The sequence below is a fragment of the Candoia aspera genome, chromosome 4, assembly GCF_035149785.1.
Source record: "Candoia aspera isolate rCanAsp1 chromosome 4, rCanAsp1.hap2, whole genome shotgun sequence".
In the NCBI taxonomy this organism is placed as follows: domain Eukaryota; kingdom Metazoa; phylum Chordata; class Lepidosauria; order Squamata; family Boidae; genus Candoia; species Candoia aspera.
This window is the reverse complement of record NC_086156.1, coordinates 90883654-90901511: the sequence shown is the minus strand read 5'-3', so window position 1 is coordinate 90901511 and position 17858 is coordinate 90883654. Positions and strand designations below refer to the sequence as shown.

Below are 17858 nucleotides of genomic sequence, written 5' to 3'. Positions count from 1 at the left end.
CTATCAATTTCCTTCTCACCCTTAGATTTTGCAAGTAGATTATGTGAGTCTTCTTCCACAGTGTGGGAGATGGCAATATTTACTGAAAATGGTAGAAACGTATTCTGTTTATTTACTTGCCTATCCTTGTGCATGAGCAAACCAAAGCTGTACTTTTAAAGGTCTAGAACTATTGGTCAGGCAGTGTGGTGTACTTTTGCAAATCCAGTGTAACAATGGGAATCATTTTATGGGTGCAGATGTGCCAACCTAGGCTAATGAATGGGGTATTCAACAGATAAATCACATTTACCATCATGCATAGGCAGTTAGCTTGAATGAATGAACGAATGAACGGTCAAAGCAAGAGATTAAAGAGCTCACCTCAGATAATACATTTAAAGGACAGGGAACTGTTCTGGAATGAGCAGAGTTTGACTTAAAGAACCAACTGCTGACTGCAGGCCAAACCCCATTATAAAGAATGATTGGACTAGTGGCAGCTGTACCAGTAGAGCATTTAAAAATTTGGAAGATACAGACTTATGCTATATTGCATGCTTGAGCCACACCTGATAGTGCTGAGGCCCATCTTAGCATGCCTGAGTCAGTTACTATTCCCATAAAGTAACAAATAATAATTCCTTTTGATACGGGTATATACAAGTCCTAAAAGAAACTTATGACTGAATTGTGCCAAGATCTAGCTTAGTTCTAAAAGTCTCCAAATTTTAGGAGGGGTGGTAGAGGCAGATTACCAAAGTGAAATTCAAATAATTATATATAATTCTGGCCAATCAGAAATGTAATTGGCTGCTGGACAATGTGGAATACAATAAATTTGTGGGGGGGAAAATCAGTTTATCTGCTATGCAAGAAGTGAAGGATCACAACAAGGACAGAAAACACATTATCCTAACCAAACAGACCAACCTGGGGAAATGGTTAGTAAAGGGCTTGGAGCTACCTATTGGGTCATCCTGGTTAATGAGGTTTATCCCATTTGTTGGACATTGCAAAATTAACACAGAGAGAATAATTTAGAATTCTATCACATTCCCACAGGTTGTAGAAAGCATGTCAGATACAACTCTTTATTGGCAGGGCTTTCTGGATGCCTCCTCTGTTGTACCTCATTCCTGGACCAGATTAGCATGGATGGAGATTGTGTGTGCATGCAATTCCCTAGTGATAGTGAATGCATAGGAATGTGACTTAGGAGCCATCATAAGAATGCAGGGGCCATTTCTAGAATTCTCCACAATGGTTATATCACTTGGTTTAGGCAGCACCTTATGTGTCGCACCACCAGGACTGGACACAACATTCCTTTCTAACCTTGATTTCTTACTGCTGTGGTATTATCTAGGAAGAAATTTGCCTTGGAAAGTTATGCAATGAGAAAAGATATCCTTAATGTGTAGATATTGTCAGTAAATGACAATTATTGTCATTCATTTGAATACCACCAAATTTTCTTACAATCACAGAGGGGATACAAAAACCCTGGATGACCTTTTCTGAAAAGGAATGTAGAGATGACCTTAATAAATGAATGCATGAATCAGACCAAAAATGGCAACTTAGTCCCGTGAAAGTGGAAAGCATGAAAAAGACATTCAAAATGACTGTGTCTTAGTTCTATGACAGGTTTTCAAGATTTTGTTATTATACCCTAAAACATACAGTACAGAAATGCCTGCACACACACACACACACACACATTTTTTGGGAATCCATGTGATATCTGTTTCTTGACGTGACATACTTTGAGAGGATGACACTTTTTTTTTTTTTTACTAAAATATGGGAAATGTGTAAAACATGTTTCTTGTGAAATCAGTGTTTTGCTGGAGACATCACATCATATGTTTTAATACTTAGATAATACTGGGTTGTTGGCTAAGATCCTAATTTTTTTGAAGGGAATGTTAGCTAGATTACATGATGCACTAATGAGCATAGACCTGAAAATATATGTATCAAAGACTAAACTTTGTTTGTAAAGAAAATGAGTTAATGATCTATAGAAAAATGGTGAAAAATCACAGCAAGTTGATTAGTTTGTGTATCTTTGCAGAATGGTAACCAAAGATGGAGGAACAGTAATTTTCAGATGTGCAAATAGTAGTAGAAAGGAAGTGAACAGAACATGGTGTGTTTCAAAGAATGCAAGTTTATTGAAAGAAGAAAAATTGCTGTTCAGAAGAGTTCTGTGGTTATACTAAGACATACATTTTCTTAATTACTATCTCCATTTATTAGTGTATCATTAATAGCATGACAGGAGAATATAAGAATAGTGTCTCTTACATTGTAAGCTAAATACTACACATCACCATGTAAGTTGTCTACTGCCCCAAAGGACTGACTCCCTGACAAAACAACTGGAAGGAGGTATGAGGTAATTTCTTCCATTTCCTTAGCAAAGGTCTCCTTTGCAAAAATATATTTATTCACAAGCAGATTGGCAGAGTCATCCTGGAAGCAAAAGTAGCAGAGGTAAGTAAAGCACCCTAGGTGCTCCAACCAATAATCAAAAAGCAGCATTTCATACATGCTGGATATCTTGCAGTACACAGCGTACTAAAATATACTGAGATGGTTGGGCTCATATGAGTGAATTAAAATATATTAAACAAATATATACAGAAATGTGGTTACTGCAGTTATAGCAATAACAGGATGAATTATTACTGTATATATGATGATTGAGAGAAAATAAAATTCTCATAATTAATGGTTTGGGAAATATTCTTTTTAAAATAAGAAAAAATATATTTCTAAAAGTCGTGAGTACATTAGAGCATATAGGCATCTCTATCTGTAGTGACAATATAGTTTGTCAATCACATTAAAAGTATTGAGGAAAGAGGGATGATAACAAAATATTTCTACAATAAACTTTTTGTTGGTTGATAATCCATATTTCCTAATTCATTTATATGGATACAAGATAGCATCATAATAGTCTATTCCTTGTGACAGAACATGGTTTGATATTTGCAATACACAATGGGTTCCAAATGGGATCTTAAAAGGGGTTGTCTTAGTTTGAAGAAAATATTTTAAAGATTTCATCTGATTAACTTAAGCTGATTTGAAATAAGACTAAGATAACTCAGTCATACAATCATCATCTTTAGTCTACAATCCTATATTCATTTGTCTGTATTCACAAGACAGAACTCCATTGGATTTGCCAACTGAGAACACAAGCTACGAAATATTTAGGTATCTTAGCACTAGAAGGGTTTTACCTAATATTAAGAAAAAGTCTATATGTCTCTTTGGATGTGACGCAGACTGAAAACTCTTTCCCACTTTAACTGAAGTCACATTGAAGACAATACCACTTTTCAACAGATACACAGACAATTGTGCTGTAGCCTTCCCACATCCTAAACAAAATAGCATGGCTTTATTTATTTATTTATTTATTTTATTTGATATGCCTCAAAGAATAGTTTGTTAGAGACTGAAGATAAGACAGGGATATTATTACTATTACTATTATTATTACTATTATTATTATTTGGGTATAGATTTTTCCTCCCCCACCCAGTTGCTTCTCTTGAAGGTGGTGATATTCAGTAGGCATTTTTTTTAATTGACTGATGACAGGTGAAAAACTTCTATATTGCTCTAATTTGCATTACAGAAAAGAAAAATAATCATACCTGGTGAATGAATAAATGCATATCTTATCAACAGGAGTGATGTCTCATCACCGTATCAGTCTGTCATAGGAATCTCTTTTAAGATTATTTCTAATCAAACTATTGGATATACTATTAAGTATACTATACTTATACTATATACTATTTCCACAGATTTGTTACCTCTACTAATCTCCGATCTGTTTTTGTCCAGAATGATTGAAAGAACTAGAATGGCCAACAAATCCACTGTGACAGAATTCCTTCTGATGGGATTTTCTGATAACCGTGATGTACAATTTTTGCATTTTGTCATGTTTCTATTTATTTACTTAGTAGCCTTAGCTGGGAATTTACTCATTGTGTTTGTTGTGATCCTGAACCACCACCTTCACACCCCTATGTATTTCTTTTTGGTCAATTTATCCTTGACTGATATTTGTTACATCACAACCACCATCCCCAAATCAATGGCAGTCTCATTGACAGACAACAAAATGATTACTTTTCCTGGATGTGTTGCTCAAGTTTTCTTGGTTATTGCTTGTGTAGGTTCTGAGGTTTCCTTGCTCACCATTATGGCTTATGATCGTTATGTAGCTATCTGCCATCCCCTGCGATATAGCCTTATCTTGAACAGGGATGTATGTAGCCAAATGGCAGTTGCTTCCTGGATTACTTCCCTCATCCATGCTTTTTTGCAAGCCACCATAACTTTTCAATTACATTTCTGTGGATTAAACATCATTGGACAGTTTTTTTGTGATGTTCCTCAGTTACAAAAGATTTCTTGCACTGATACAAAATTTAATCAAATTTTCATGTGGATAGTTGGATTCATTGCAAGTTCATTTTGTACCGGATTTGTTTTTGCTTCTTATGGTTACATCTTCTCTGTTATTCTAAAAATTCCATCAATTCAAGGTAGATATAAAACCTTCTCAACTTGCAGTCCACACTTGACAGTCTATTCCTTATTTATCATCACGTCTATGTTTTCATATTTGCGGCCACAAACCCTTTCTTCTCCCACAATAGATTTACTCTCTGCTGTTTTATATGCAGTTTTGCCTCCAGTTCTGAATCCCATCATTTATAGCTTCCGAAACAAGGATATCCAAGAGGCTGTGTGGAAAATAATGTCAAAAATTAAAAAAGGAAGCTCCAAATCTGATTGATCCATCTTCAGTGTGATAGGCATATTATTATGTTAACACAAACTCCTTTTGGAAAATGTGAAATATTTCCCTATTTTCATCTTCCTATAGTAATCTAGCTTAATGTTCAGAAGGGTTGTGCTCTTCTCAGCTCTTGATTGTTACAAGTGATTATATATAATGGGGAGATTGTTGAAGAAAAACCTTTGGACAAGTGATTTTTTGCACAATCATTGACAAATGTCCTCTGTTATTGTTTATAATTATTACAGCAATAGAATAATTACCTAACTATTGGAATCCTTTTGTTTCTGTCTGATTAGAATCTACGATTCTCCTCAATTAGTGATTTAATTTATTTGCATTTTGAAAGTATTAAATATTGTTGTATGCAATTTAATTTAGGTTTCCTTGGGTGCTTCATCAAATGGAAGCAGCTGCTACAAGATATTTGTCTATTTTGTTTGGGGGTGGTGTCAAAGCTGCTGCCACAAAATTCTTCCATATTTTTTAAAAATAGATGTGGCTGGGCAAAGGTTTTCTCCTTGAGACTATGTCCTCAAAAGTAAATGGATCTCATTCCTCAAAAGAGGTTTCATGTACAGTTCCTGAACCATTATTTTTCAGATACACATAAAAGTAGCCAGGTCAGGCTCTTTTGAAAAAGGGGTTTAATGCTTAATTAGTCAATATTTAAATCACCAATATGGAAAAGGACTAATTCTCTGAAATTGATTTCAGGCATCTCAACCTTTCTTCTCTGCATAACTATTAAATCAATGTCAGGCTAAACCTGTGAACTCAAATTTCAAGCCACAAATGTATTGAGAAGAGGCAAATGGCAGAAAGAGCACTGTGCTATCAGAATTTTTGTATCAGTGTTGTGAGGTCCCACACATGTATGAATGGGGCAATGCTTGTACTGTGATGGTGTGAATCTGTGTTAATCATTTTGAAGGAAGTACTGGTTTCATCAGATGTCTATGACCACAATATTTATAGGAAGTCATCAAAGAAACTTGTTGGAAGCTCTGCTTACATAGCTATACAATAACCACCCAATCTGTTTCACAGTGGCATTATGGATTCCCAAGTTAAAGTCATTTTGTACCTTTCAGGGAAGGTTGGACATTCCCCATTTAAGTGAGATTTTTATTACAAAACCTCTTCTACTTTCCCATATTGTTTTTGCCCCTCAGTAAAATGAGCTCAACTTGGGGATGGAATTGTCTTTTCCAATAATTTTATTATTTGTAAACACTACAAGAATATAAAGCTAGGCTAACTTATATTGAGTCTAATACTTGCTGAAGCTGTGCTAAGTTTGTTGGGTTGCGATAATTATGACCCAACCAACTAACTACAAAGAAATATCAAAATAAAACATAGAATGGTATGTGTATATTTAAAAGGAAAAAAAAAAAAGGGGGGGGGAGAGAAAGTCAAAAAAGCAGGGACAGATAATGAATATATTGAGTTATGGGAACCTAGGTTAGACTTAGCATGACCTCACTTGGAGGAGTAGTTTACATTTGAGCATAGTTTTGACACAGAACTGTGCTACATTGTCTGAAATCCTTGCCTCGTAGTCAGCTAGAAGGAGACTAAGGTAATCAGCCTCTGACCTGCCCAGGTATTGCATTATACATAGGGAAATATACTGTACATATCTTGTAGGTTTTTATAAAAAAGGCAAAATAGCCATTTTTATAAAATAAATAGCCAAATAGGTAATGGTAAATAAGAATTTCTTTGTCCCTTAAAACTACCTTTACTGAGACTGAAAATCCTGTGTGCTGTCATACATATCTAGTTAGGTAAAGGTAAAGGTTTCCCTTGACGTAAAGTCCAGTCGAATCCGACTCTAGGGGGCGGTGCTCATCTCCGTTTCTAAGCCTTGGAGCCGGCGTTGTCATAGACACTTCTGGGTCACGTGGCCAGCATGACGACTCGGAACGCCGTTACCTTCCCGTTGAAGCGGTACCTATTGATCTACTCACATTTGCATGTTTTCGAACTGCTAGGTGAGCAGGAGCTGGGATTAACAACGGGAGCTCACCCCGCCGCGCGGTTTCGAACCGCCGACCTTCCGATCGACAGCTCAGTGGTTTAACCCACAGCGCCACCGCACCCCCACATATCTAGTTACTTGTAGCCAATTCCAATTACTACCACCCTCTGATAAAATAGATTGCCACTTTTGAATTTCTCCATTTCAAGATCTTAAGCATGTTGTTCTAACTTCATGAAGGTTCCTAACTGCATAACTACACAATGGGTCACTGTGGTTATATTCTGCAATCTTTGACCAAAGTAATTGGTTATATATGTTGTCAAATTAAAATAGTCTACCATGATGTAAATATTATAATGAAGCACTGCTGCTTCTTGAAGTATCTGTTGTTCAATTAACTGAAATATGGTGTGAATATGGTGTCCAAGAGCAGCTATCTTACTGTCCATATCCTCAATATCAATTGCATTTACAGTATTACTCTACTTTCTAATCCTACCCAACCTAAGATGGTTTCAGAAAGGTACCAAGTATTCGGTAGTTTTTTGCCAGGAATTATACATTGGAATAGCTCATGAAGAACAATTGGGCTCAAATTTAGATATATTAAATGCTGAAATATTAATAGACATGTGATAAATTCATCTTTGAGAAGCTCCCATAAGTTGATAACTACAATCAAGAAGGGAGGAATATCTAATTAAATATATGTGGAAATTGTTACATAGATCTTTAGTTATCTTTTCTCCCCTAAGGCACTCACCATAAGGCCCATGTAATGTATTAGTATTTTTAACTGTATCACTGCTCACCCATAATTGTCTAATATGATATTGGAAGGTGATATCCCATTGAAAAGACCAGTCAAGAACAAAGTTAAAGTAGTTCCATGCAATAGAATAAATGCAATCTGTTCTCAGACATAATCCATTTCTCTGCCTCATATATATATATATATATATATATATATATATATATATATATATATATATATAATGAGTGTGTGCGCTTGCGCTCATGCCTGTGTGAGCGTGTGCGCACCATTGATAACAGGAATCCATTGCATATGAGTAAGGCTCACTTGCAGCACAACAGCAATGTTGTAGTATGGAAACCTTCACTGGAGAACTGATACTGTGTTGACACCAGTGTAGAAGTGGTAGAGTGGTATGGAAGAGATAAAAAACTAATCAAAGAAACCCTGCTTGAGGACAGGAGACATATATACAACCAATGAAATGAATGAAAAAAAAAAGACAATTTAATGACAATATCTACACATTAAGGATATCTTTTCTCATTGTATAACTTTCCAAGGCAAATTTCTTCCTAGATAATACCACAGCAGTAAGAAATCAAGGTTAGAAAGGAATGTTGTGTCCAGTCCTGGTGGTGCGACACATAAGGTGCTGCCTAAACCAAGTGATATAACCATTGTGGAGAATTCTAGAAATGGCCCCTGCATTCTTATGATGGCTCCTAAGTCACATTCCTATGCATTCACTATCACTAGGGAATTGCATGCACACACAATCTCCATCCATGCTAATTTGGTCCAGGAATGAGGTATAACAGAGGAGGCATCCAGAAAGCCCTGCCAATAAAGAGTTGTATCTGACATACTTTCTACCACCTGTGAGAATGTGATAGAATTCTAAACTATTCTCTCTGTGTTAATTTTGCAATGTCCAACAAATGGGATAAACCTCATTAACCAGGATGACCCAATAGGTAGCTCCAAGCCCTTTACTTGGTTCTTCAAGTCAAACTCTGCTTGTTCCAGAACAGTTCCTGTCCTTTAAATGTATTATCTGAGGTGAGCTGTTTAATCTCTTGCTTAAACAATTCATTCATTCATTCATTCATTCATTCAAGCTAACTGCCTATGGATGATGGTAAATGTGATTTATCCATTGAATACCCCATTCATTAGCCTAGGTTGGCACATCTGCACCCATAAAATGATTCCCATTGTTACACTGGATTTGCAGAAGTACACCACACTGCCTGACCAATAGTTCTAGACCTTTAAAAGTACAGCTTTGGTTTGCTCATGCACAAGGATAGGCAAGTAAATAAACAGAATACATTTCTACCATTTTCAGTAAGTATTGCCATCTCCCATACTCACATAATCTATCTGAAAAATCTATACAGGTTTACTTCCCCTTTGGAGACACACTAATGCGATTAAGTGGCATTTGTTTAAACACAACCCTCAGGTGGTAGAAGCTGTGGCAATGGCATCTGTAGTACATGGAATTCCCTGATGCACAGCCCATTCCCATGTGGCTTTGTCACCTAGAATGTTAAAAACATTTCATGAGTGTGGTTGTATACAGTAAACACATCCTTCTTCCACTTGGGGAACCACATGTTAAGACTCTTGAGGACTGCCCATGAATCAGTGTGTGTATGTATGTATGTATGTATGTATGTATGTATGTATGTATATATATATATATATATATATATATATATATATAATTTGCCATTTGCCATTTGCTAAGCAGATTGGTAGATTTATAATGTTTATAATGTTAACCATTCCTGAATGGCACCATCACAATACCAGGCCTTCCCTTTCATATGCATTTGCAACATCATGATGCCTATTCATTTACATTGTGATGGCACACTTCTGCTGTCATGATTTGCATCCTCTTCGACCCACCTGTCCATGTCTCTCATAATATTTTCATCTAAAAATATTACAATTTGGTAATAACTTTTTAACTACTTCTATGGTTGTAAATGTGGGACAAAAGGTTCACTCTGGCACTGGCTTCATATTTATCTGAAAAAGAATGATTGAAGTATATGAACTCCATTTCACAAAATGTGATCCAGTCAGATATTGAAGAAGGAGAATAGAATGGAATGGAATGGAATGGAATGGAAGAGAGGGAGGGTATTATGGAGAATTTGTTTACATTTACTGAACAACCCAAGGAAGCCTACCAGAAATCTCTCACACCAACATATTTAAAATGCAAATGAATTAAGGGGAAATGGAAAATTTGTTTTATACAGAAACAAAATGATTTCAATTAATAACAAACTATTATATTGAGGGGGCAATTATTTTTAAAAATGGGAGATAAAGACCAATGATTGTGCAAAGCACTACTTGTAAAATATATATCCCTTCAAACTGTCTCCCTCCTCATAACATGAAATCACCTGCAACAGTCAAAACCATGGAGCAGTAAGAGGCTTCTGTGCATATTGATAGAGCAATAGGAGAAGGTGCAGATAGGAAAACAATTGACATTCTGCATAAGGAAGTTGTGTAAATAGAATAATTGAAGGTGGATTAATCAATATAGGAAGTCCTTTTTCTTTCTTTTGCTATTTTCCACATAGCCTCTTGGATATTCTTATTTTGGAGGCTATAAATGATGGGATTCAGAACCGGAGGCAAAACTGCATATAAAACAGCAGGCAGTCCATAGTGAGAGAAGAAAGAGATTGTGGCCTCATGTATGAAAACATAACTGTGATGATAAATAAAGAAAAGACTGTCAAGTGTGGAATGCAAGTTGAGAAAGTGTTATATCTACCTTGAGCTGATGGAATTTTCAGCACAGCAGACAAGGTGTAGCCATAAGAAGCAAACACAAATCCAGCACAAAATAAATCCACAGTTATTCCAATAACCCAAAGAAGAACTTGGTGATTTGTTGTATCTCTGCAGGAAATCTTTTGTAACTGAGGAATATCACAGAAAAACTGGCCAATCATGTTTGCTCCACAGAAGTTTAATTGGAAAGTTACAATAGTTTGTAGTGATGCATGTACCAGGGGGCTGATCCAAGAACCAAATGCCATTTGGTTGCATTTATTCCAGTTCAGGATAAGGCTATATTGCAGAGGATGGCAGATAGCTACGTAATGATCATAAGCCATGATAGTAAGCAGAGCAACCTCATAACCAGCTCAAGTAACAATTAAGAAAACCTGGGCAACACATCCAGGAAAAGTTATTTTGCTATCTCTCAATGAAACTGCCATTGATTTGGGGACAGTGATTGAAATGTAAAAAAAATATAATTCAAGGATAAATTGACCAAACAGAAATACATGCGGGTATGAAGGTGGTGGTTCAGGATCATAACAAACAAAATAAGTAAATTCCCGATTAAGGCTATTAAGTAAATGAATAGAAACATGACAAAATGCAAAAGTTGTACATCACAATCACTAGAAAATCCCATCAGAAGGAATTCTGTCACAGCGGATTTGTGCGCCATTCTAATTCTCTTACTCATTCTGGACAAAAACAGAGTAGAGATTATTAGAAGTAATGAATATGGAGAAAATATCTTGCTTTAGACATTAATCATATATAGATATGCAGTACAAATGTATAATTAGAAAGAATCTTAAAATAATTTTCTATGATGGACTGCACGCACACACACACACACCAAGTTATACTCGATGTCTAAAAACCTGCTCTTTGAGAATTATTTACCTTAAGAAATAAAGAGAAAAAATCAGTTACAAACATAGTGTGCAGTATTTATGAATCCTGAATATAACCCTTCTAGCTTCTGTCTTCTGTACGGCATTATCCCAGTTTGCAAGTCCGGTGAAGTCCTTTGTAATAAGTAGATACAAATTATTATGTTTGTGTGTATATGTTTGTGTGGGTGTATACACACACTCACACTACATATTTATAGAAGACATAAATAAATAAGAATTACCTAATAGAGTCACCTTAGTTTCATGACAAATTAATCATTCTAAGATAACCAAATTAAATCCTAAAATTATTTCTCCAAATATAAAATACACAAGTTGCGGAACTGCAAAATTGTTCTTTATTGTTATGTAATATAACTTAAATGGTTAACATGTTTCTTTTTTATTTTTTTCCCTCTTTAATTACTATTAGTTTGGAAAATAAAAGACAAATAGAAAATGAAGTAAAAGGCTATGAAATGTAAAGCAAGGAAAAAAGCAGAGTCTGCCCATTTGCTCCCTGTGTTTGGAAACAATTGTACATTGTGTATATATACTTAATTACATTCTGCCTGTTGTCATGAGGAACAGACCATGATATTCATATATCTGTGTGAATGCATTAGAAAACATGGAGAATAAATCAATAAAAAGTATTTTGCCATTATTCTTCTTTCCTCAAAATCATTAACATAGTCTATTATCTGGTCCTTGCCACTAAAGATAACAATATGCCCCTTTTTACTCAGGCACTTTAAAAATAATTCTTATTTCAAAAAGAAAATATTACAGACCACTAGTTATAAACATATTATCTTCTCTGAAATATCAGAAATGTAGTATAAGATGCATTTTATTCTAGAATTCTAACATCTGTCTTAACTGTACTTGTGTATATTTTTAATATATATTTTCTTCTTCCGTATTAAACCAACCATCTTGGTAATTTTTTTAAGACAGTAGTGTATTAGAAGATATGTAGCATGTATGAAATGTCTGTCATAAGTGAAAAATAATTGAGCAGCTGGAATGTAACAATAGACATTTCTGCTTTCTACTTACCCATGATTATTTTGCTTCAACGTTGATTCTTCCAGTTTGCCTGTGAATAAATGGACTTTAGACGAAGGCACCATTGCCATGAAAATGGAAGAAATTACATCATCCTGGCTTTCTCTTGGGTTTCAGGGAGTCAGTCCTTGGGGAACATAACAAATCACATGTTGTCATGTAGTATGTAACTTAAAACACAAGGGACTGAGTTCTTTATCTTTCCTTCACAGTAAGTTTTTATCCTAAATTTGAAGTACTAACCAGTTAGCAGGTAGTAAATGGAAGTGTAATAAAGACCACACTTCCTTTCTATAAAAAGTACAGATTTATATACTACCATTTTGCTTCTTTCTATAAATATTTATTCTTTTCAACAGACCATGTATTGCCTAATACCCTTTTGCCAGCATTCACAGATCTGAAAATTACTCTATCCATTTCCTCATCACTGATGTTCATCTTGAAAAGATACACATATTCGTAAATGTGCTGTATTTTTTTTAACTATTTGCATGTTGGTTGGAACTGTTCACTCCTTGTTCCCTTTGAAATACAATCACATTAGTTTTTGATACATTAAAGTTCAGATCTATGCTTTTGTTGCATCTTTCAATCAAATGTTCCCTTCAGATAATTCATGATCTTATCCAACAGCACAGTATCATCTACATATGACAATACATGCACATTCCTGTCCCCAGTGAACAAATCTGTAACATTATTAAAAACATTCTCTACACGTTTCCAAACTTACATTTTCCAATCGGACAACACAACTATTTGTCTTCCTCCCTAATCAATCTTGTACCATTCACAATGCATGTCTTTATTATCCTGAATGCTTTTCTTTCATTATTTATAGCTGTCAGTGCACCCTTACCATCAACTTTCAACTCTAGTATTCCTACTAATATTTGCATTCTGTATTGTATTTGAGTAGCTTAAATTGCAAAACCAATAGTTTCAAATTTTAATAAATGCAAAGTATATTTCTTATGTCAGATCTATAAGGCAGAAACTAAAAACAACAACAACAATCCTATATAGATCTAAAACTACTCAGAACAGCTATAGTAATAGCATCTCACAAGTCTGAATGTGCTTCCCTCCTCCCACACATTATCTTTGAATGAACTAAGGAGGGGCTTGTCTGAGGTGTTTTCTCAAATTAGATTTTCGGAATGGACTTCAGCCACACTTCTCTGATGGTTGCCTTGGTAGTGGTTTTTCCTCCTGTCCTTCATACTTTATGCCCTCTACATCTTATAATATAAACCTCTGGGTAGTGTGGTGGTAAAAGGTACCACTCCATGCACATGTGAGCTGCATTCATTACCCGTCCTAGGAAATGTCAAACCCCCCCCCCCATGTGAACTGCTTAAAGGTGGCCTTGCAAGAAAACATTCATGGCAAGCCAGATTGACCCTGAGTGAAACAGGAACCAGTGACCCAGTAAACCAAATGGTTTATATTCACTGACTATATCTCAGAGATAGTATCGCTAACATGCTGATCTAGTAGGAAGGGATAAATAATGAGAAGGTCACCCAGGTGGGTTTATCAAAAACATTCCAATGTCACACTGTAATTTACACTGTGTATGTAGTAGGCCAAAAGTATATAAACTGCAGTTCTGCTTTTGTTCAGAGCTGCTCAACAAGCTGCCAATGCTTTGCTGGGAGTTCAGTGTACACTGCAGTTGTTTGCATGCTTAATAAACTTATGTTGTATCTTCAGAGTGATTTGGTTGCTTTAGGTGAGCCAAGTTTTGGTCACAACAGTAGTGCAAGGGGGGGAAAAAACTATTTCAGGTATACTGGCCTCCTCAACTCATGTTCAAAAAATGTTGGACTGACATTTTTTTCTATTCAGGATATATACATACATACATACATACATACATACATACATACATATATACATATAGTAGTTGGCCAATTGAATTATCAAATCAACAGTCGTTGTTAGGTCAGTGTATATTACAAATGCCAATTGATATGAAATGAACTGTTTCAGAAGCAAAATGGTCACCAAAAGCACTTCAGCTTCTTAGATATGCATCTTTTTAAATGCAGTCTTTGAGTGAAGACTACAAAATTCCTTAGTTTAGAAATAAACAAAGCAGTCTTCAAATACTATGGCAGTCAAAGAATCTTGATATAGATTACCTTTCATGTGAGGAATAAAAGCTAATGGGAAAAGAAAGCTAATGAACATAAAAATCTATTTGAATGCACTCTTGATTTCTCAACTTCCTCCAACAGCCACAACCTAAAGCATTTCCTCTTTTTAAAAACATTTTATTTACTTTAATACCCAAAACATAATTCATCAGAAGTGGCAAATACATACCATCAGTCCAACTTTGCAAGTCCAGGATGATATTGTCTTTCCACTGTAACAGAATTATCTTCTTCAAAATGCAATAGTTACAATAAATCCAAACTTCTTCATTCCTTGATAAATTCCAAATTTTCAAAAATGAAGTCAGCATAATCCAACACATTTAAACCAAATTCCTCTTCCCCAAACCTTTTTAAACCAAATATTACTGCAGTGGGATAATTCTATGTTATATTTTTAAGTACCTTTCCATCGTTTATATTGTAATTAGCATTTCTAATCATTATAAATACATTTTAAAAACCAAATAGATAAAACTTATACTTTTTATTTTTTTTAGCATTCTCCACACAGTAGCAGGATTATATCACCCTAGATAAAAATCATGTTCAGTTCAAAAGGGGATTTTTATGGCATTAGACATTACCATCATCCTGCAAGCAATATTGCACAGTGACTTTATAGCTAAAATATGGAGCACATAGGAATTGTGGCCTTTACTTAAGTTTGTGTTACTATCTTGAAATATCGTTGAAAGGTGACAATAGAAAGACACCTGTACTTTTCCACCATTTTATAGATTCTAATTCTCTGCTAAGAAGGATTGAAAGAAAGAACACTTATATCACCCTTGTTTTCTACTGTGCTTCAAGAAGTCACTCCCTGGAGATTGATCATAATTCTCATGCTGAATTGGAAGTCTAAATTACAAAACAAGAAAAGGACTAAATATAATCTCCTATCTATCTGTCATCTATCATCATACTGTAAGAAAAAAAAGATGAATTAAATCAGCATCTTGCCTGACATCCTGCTGAAAGAGCCAGTCATGGATCTTCTTCCCTGGCCCAAAGCTTAAGATTCACAAGTGAAGGCAAAGTATTGCTTCATAAGACCAAACAGAATAATTTCCCACAGTAATGCCAATGATAAGATATTACAAAGTGTTCCAATGGAAGACTATCAAATTTCTTGAAATATTTTAAGAAGTTCAGGTAAAAGCTAATAAAGATTAAAAGTGCAACAGGGACACTCTGGGGCAGATCCAAAATGTTTCTCAGAAAGCTATGCTAGGTGGTCTCCAGATTAGGAAGCACTTTTGAATTCCATGCCCAAATCTCTGTCCTATAAAAGCTCTAGGTCCCATTAGAAACCCTATAATGAACCTTGTGGCTCTCTGAGAAGCAGATGGATTAGAACCCATTAGAATAGCTTTGCTATTATCCCTCAAAGTTACCTAAATGTATAAGGTATTTTGACAAATAACAATTTGACCAAGTTAAAGCTAAATATACAGGAAAAAAAAGGGATGGAATGCAGTTCTCTTCAAAGCTTTCAAACACAATCATCTTTATGAAATAATTCATGGTTGATCCACAAAGTACTTCATACCTTCACTACTCATGCCAAAGTAAAATGGCTCTGTTTCTTCCCTTTGAGCTCTCCCTTGGCACTTCCCATAAACATTGCCAGCTACTAGAATGGGCAGATGAGGTTCTGAAATGACCAAACTGCATCGGTCACCTTCTCACTCTGGCAAAGAGAACTACACTAATTCACCCACCAATATGGATTCCTGATTAGTATCCATTTTCCCATATGAACTTCTATTGCTCCCAGGATATTTTAACATCTGGAATAATTTATCAGATCAGCTCTTGAAGGGGAAAATAATGAAGAAAACAGTTTGGCCTAACACAAATGGCTTGAGAGACGCTTCAGTGTTTAGCCTAATGTTTGGGAGTAAAATTCAAATTGCTTACTAAGGGGCTGAAACTGCAAACTCGGGGCCTCTGTACCAGAGAAGAGGAACATGACCCCCTGGTGACCCATGACTGTAACTCAAGGCTTGCTGGCTAAACAAATGAAAAGCTAAAAATGCTTGGTTGGTATGGATATGGGTTTGGGATTTCCTGTTGAATTTCCTGTAAACCAGACCTTTATGTAACCTTGTTCTTGCCACTTTCTCAGCAGGTGGAATGTTGTATTCGGACCTCTGTGCAGTTCACTAAACTTGGCTCAAGCAGATCTCATGGTCGCCATTGTCACTTGGATTGGGGGGGGGGGTTCCCCTTCCACTGGGGGCTCCTCTGGGATTGAGTGGAATACTGTGGTGAAGCCAGGAAGGGTATTAAACTTGGCTCAAGCAGACTGTGTGGGTCAACTGGTCGTGGGAGTTTTTCCCCTTCAGTCTGTTTTTTTTCTGGCCACACACTTACATGTTGTTTTCCTTGTCACACTCCAATTCACACAAACCCATCTAATCTAATCTCTAATGCTAGTGTGGCTTTTTGGTCCCTGCTATTGTACAGGTTAGTTAGCCCTTTTTAAATGTAACCCATTGGAAAGGTTACATTTAAAGAATGTGCCACAGAACAACTAGTCAGTGGCACATTCTTCCCGTTTGGAATAACTCAAACTATCTCGTACTATGGTCAAAACAAATATAAGAAACAAAAAGGTTTCAATTCTTTTAAAGTTTAATTTAAAAAGAAAATTGGTTGCAAGTTCCTCGTACAGGTACAGATGAGATGAAAAAGGAATTTTGATTGCAAGTACTGGAAAAGAACTAGGACTTCATGGGTTTTTCTTCCTCCAGCAACATTCTTGACGTTTCTTAACCCTCTCTAGAACTCTCAACCCCTTGGTGAACCACGGGGAGTGTGGGGTTGAATGGGACAAGAGAGGCCGCACAGGGGCGATCCTGTCAAAGGCCCTGGCTGCCTCCCTATTCAAGGCTGTGGCTAGGACCTCCACTGGACCATGCAGTAGATCCTCAGGAATAATCCCCAGCTCCCTCTGAAACCCTACCAGGTCCATCAGTTGCTTGGGTCAGACCAATCGAATAGGTCCTGCCTGTCCTAACAGTCAGGAACCATGCTGAGATGAGGAATAGGTCTCTAGTGTTTTTTACTGCTACATAAAACAGAAAATCCTAACAAATTGAAGAAGCGTGGGAAAACCCAGACAGATAAACCCCAAAAGTCAAGGCAGGTCTGTTCTGTGTCTCTTTGAATGGCTGCTTAACTCCTCAGTACCACGCATGCATTTTCCCTCCTGGATAGGGGCCCCCTCCTGCTCACCATCAGTACTCATGACACTGCCTCTTTGCGGAGTGGGGAGGCACAAGAGATTCTCAGGGGCACCAGGGCATGGTCTGACCATGACAACGGGGACAGATTT

The 17858-nt window shown here is 36.2% G+C and overlaps 1 protein-coding gene and 1 pseudogene across 1 annotated transcript; one reads left to right on the top strand and one right to left on the bottom strand.

The window, feature by feature from the left end:
• The first annotated feature begins 3853 nt into the window (after positions 1-3853).
• On the top strand, positions 3854-4816 carry LOC134496577 (olfactory receptor 14A16-like). Its single transcript, XM_063302296.1, has one exon. The coding sequence runs from the start codon at positions 3854-3856 to the stop codon at positions 4814-4816; it is 963 nt and encodes a 320-aa protein (XP_063158366.1).
• Positions 4817-10125: 5309 nt separating this feature from the next.
• Positions 10126-11080, bottom strand: LOC134496576 (olfactory receptor 14A16-like; annotated as a pseudogene).
• Positions 11081-17858: the final 6778 nt, after the last annotated feature.

Bases quoted from the DNA above. Each gene is read 5' to 3' on its own strand.
- LOC134496577 (XM_063302296.1), top strand. From the start codon at position 3,854: ATGATTGAAAGAACTAGAATGGCCAACAAATCCACTGTGACAGAATTC.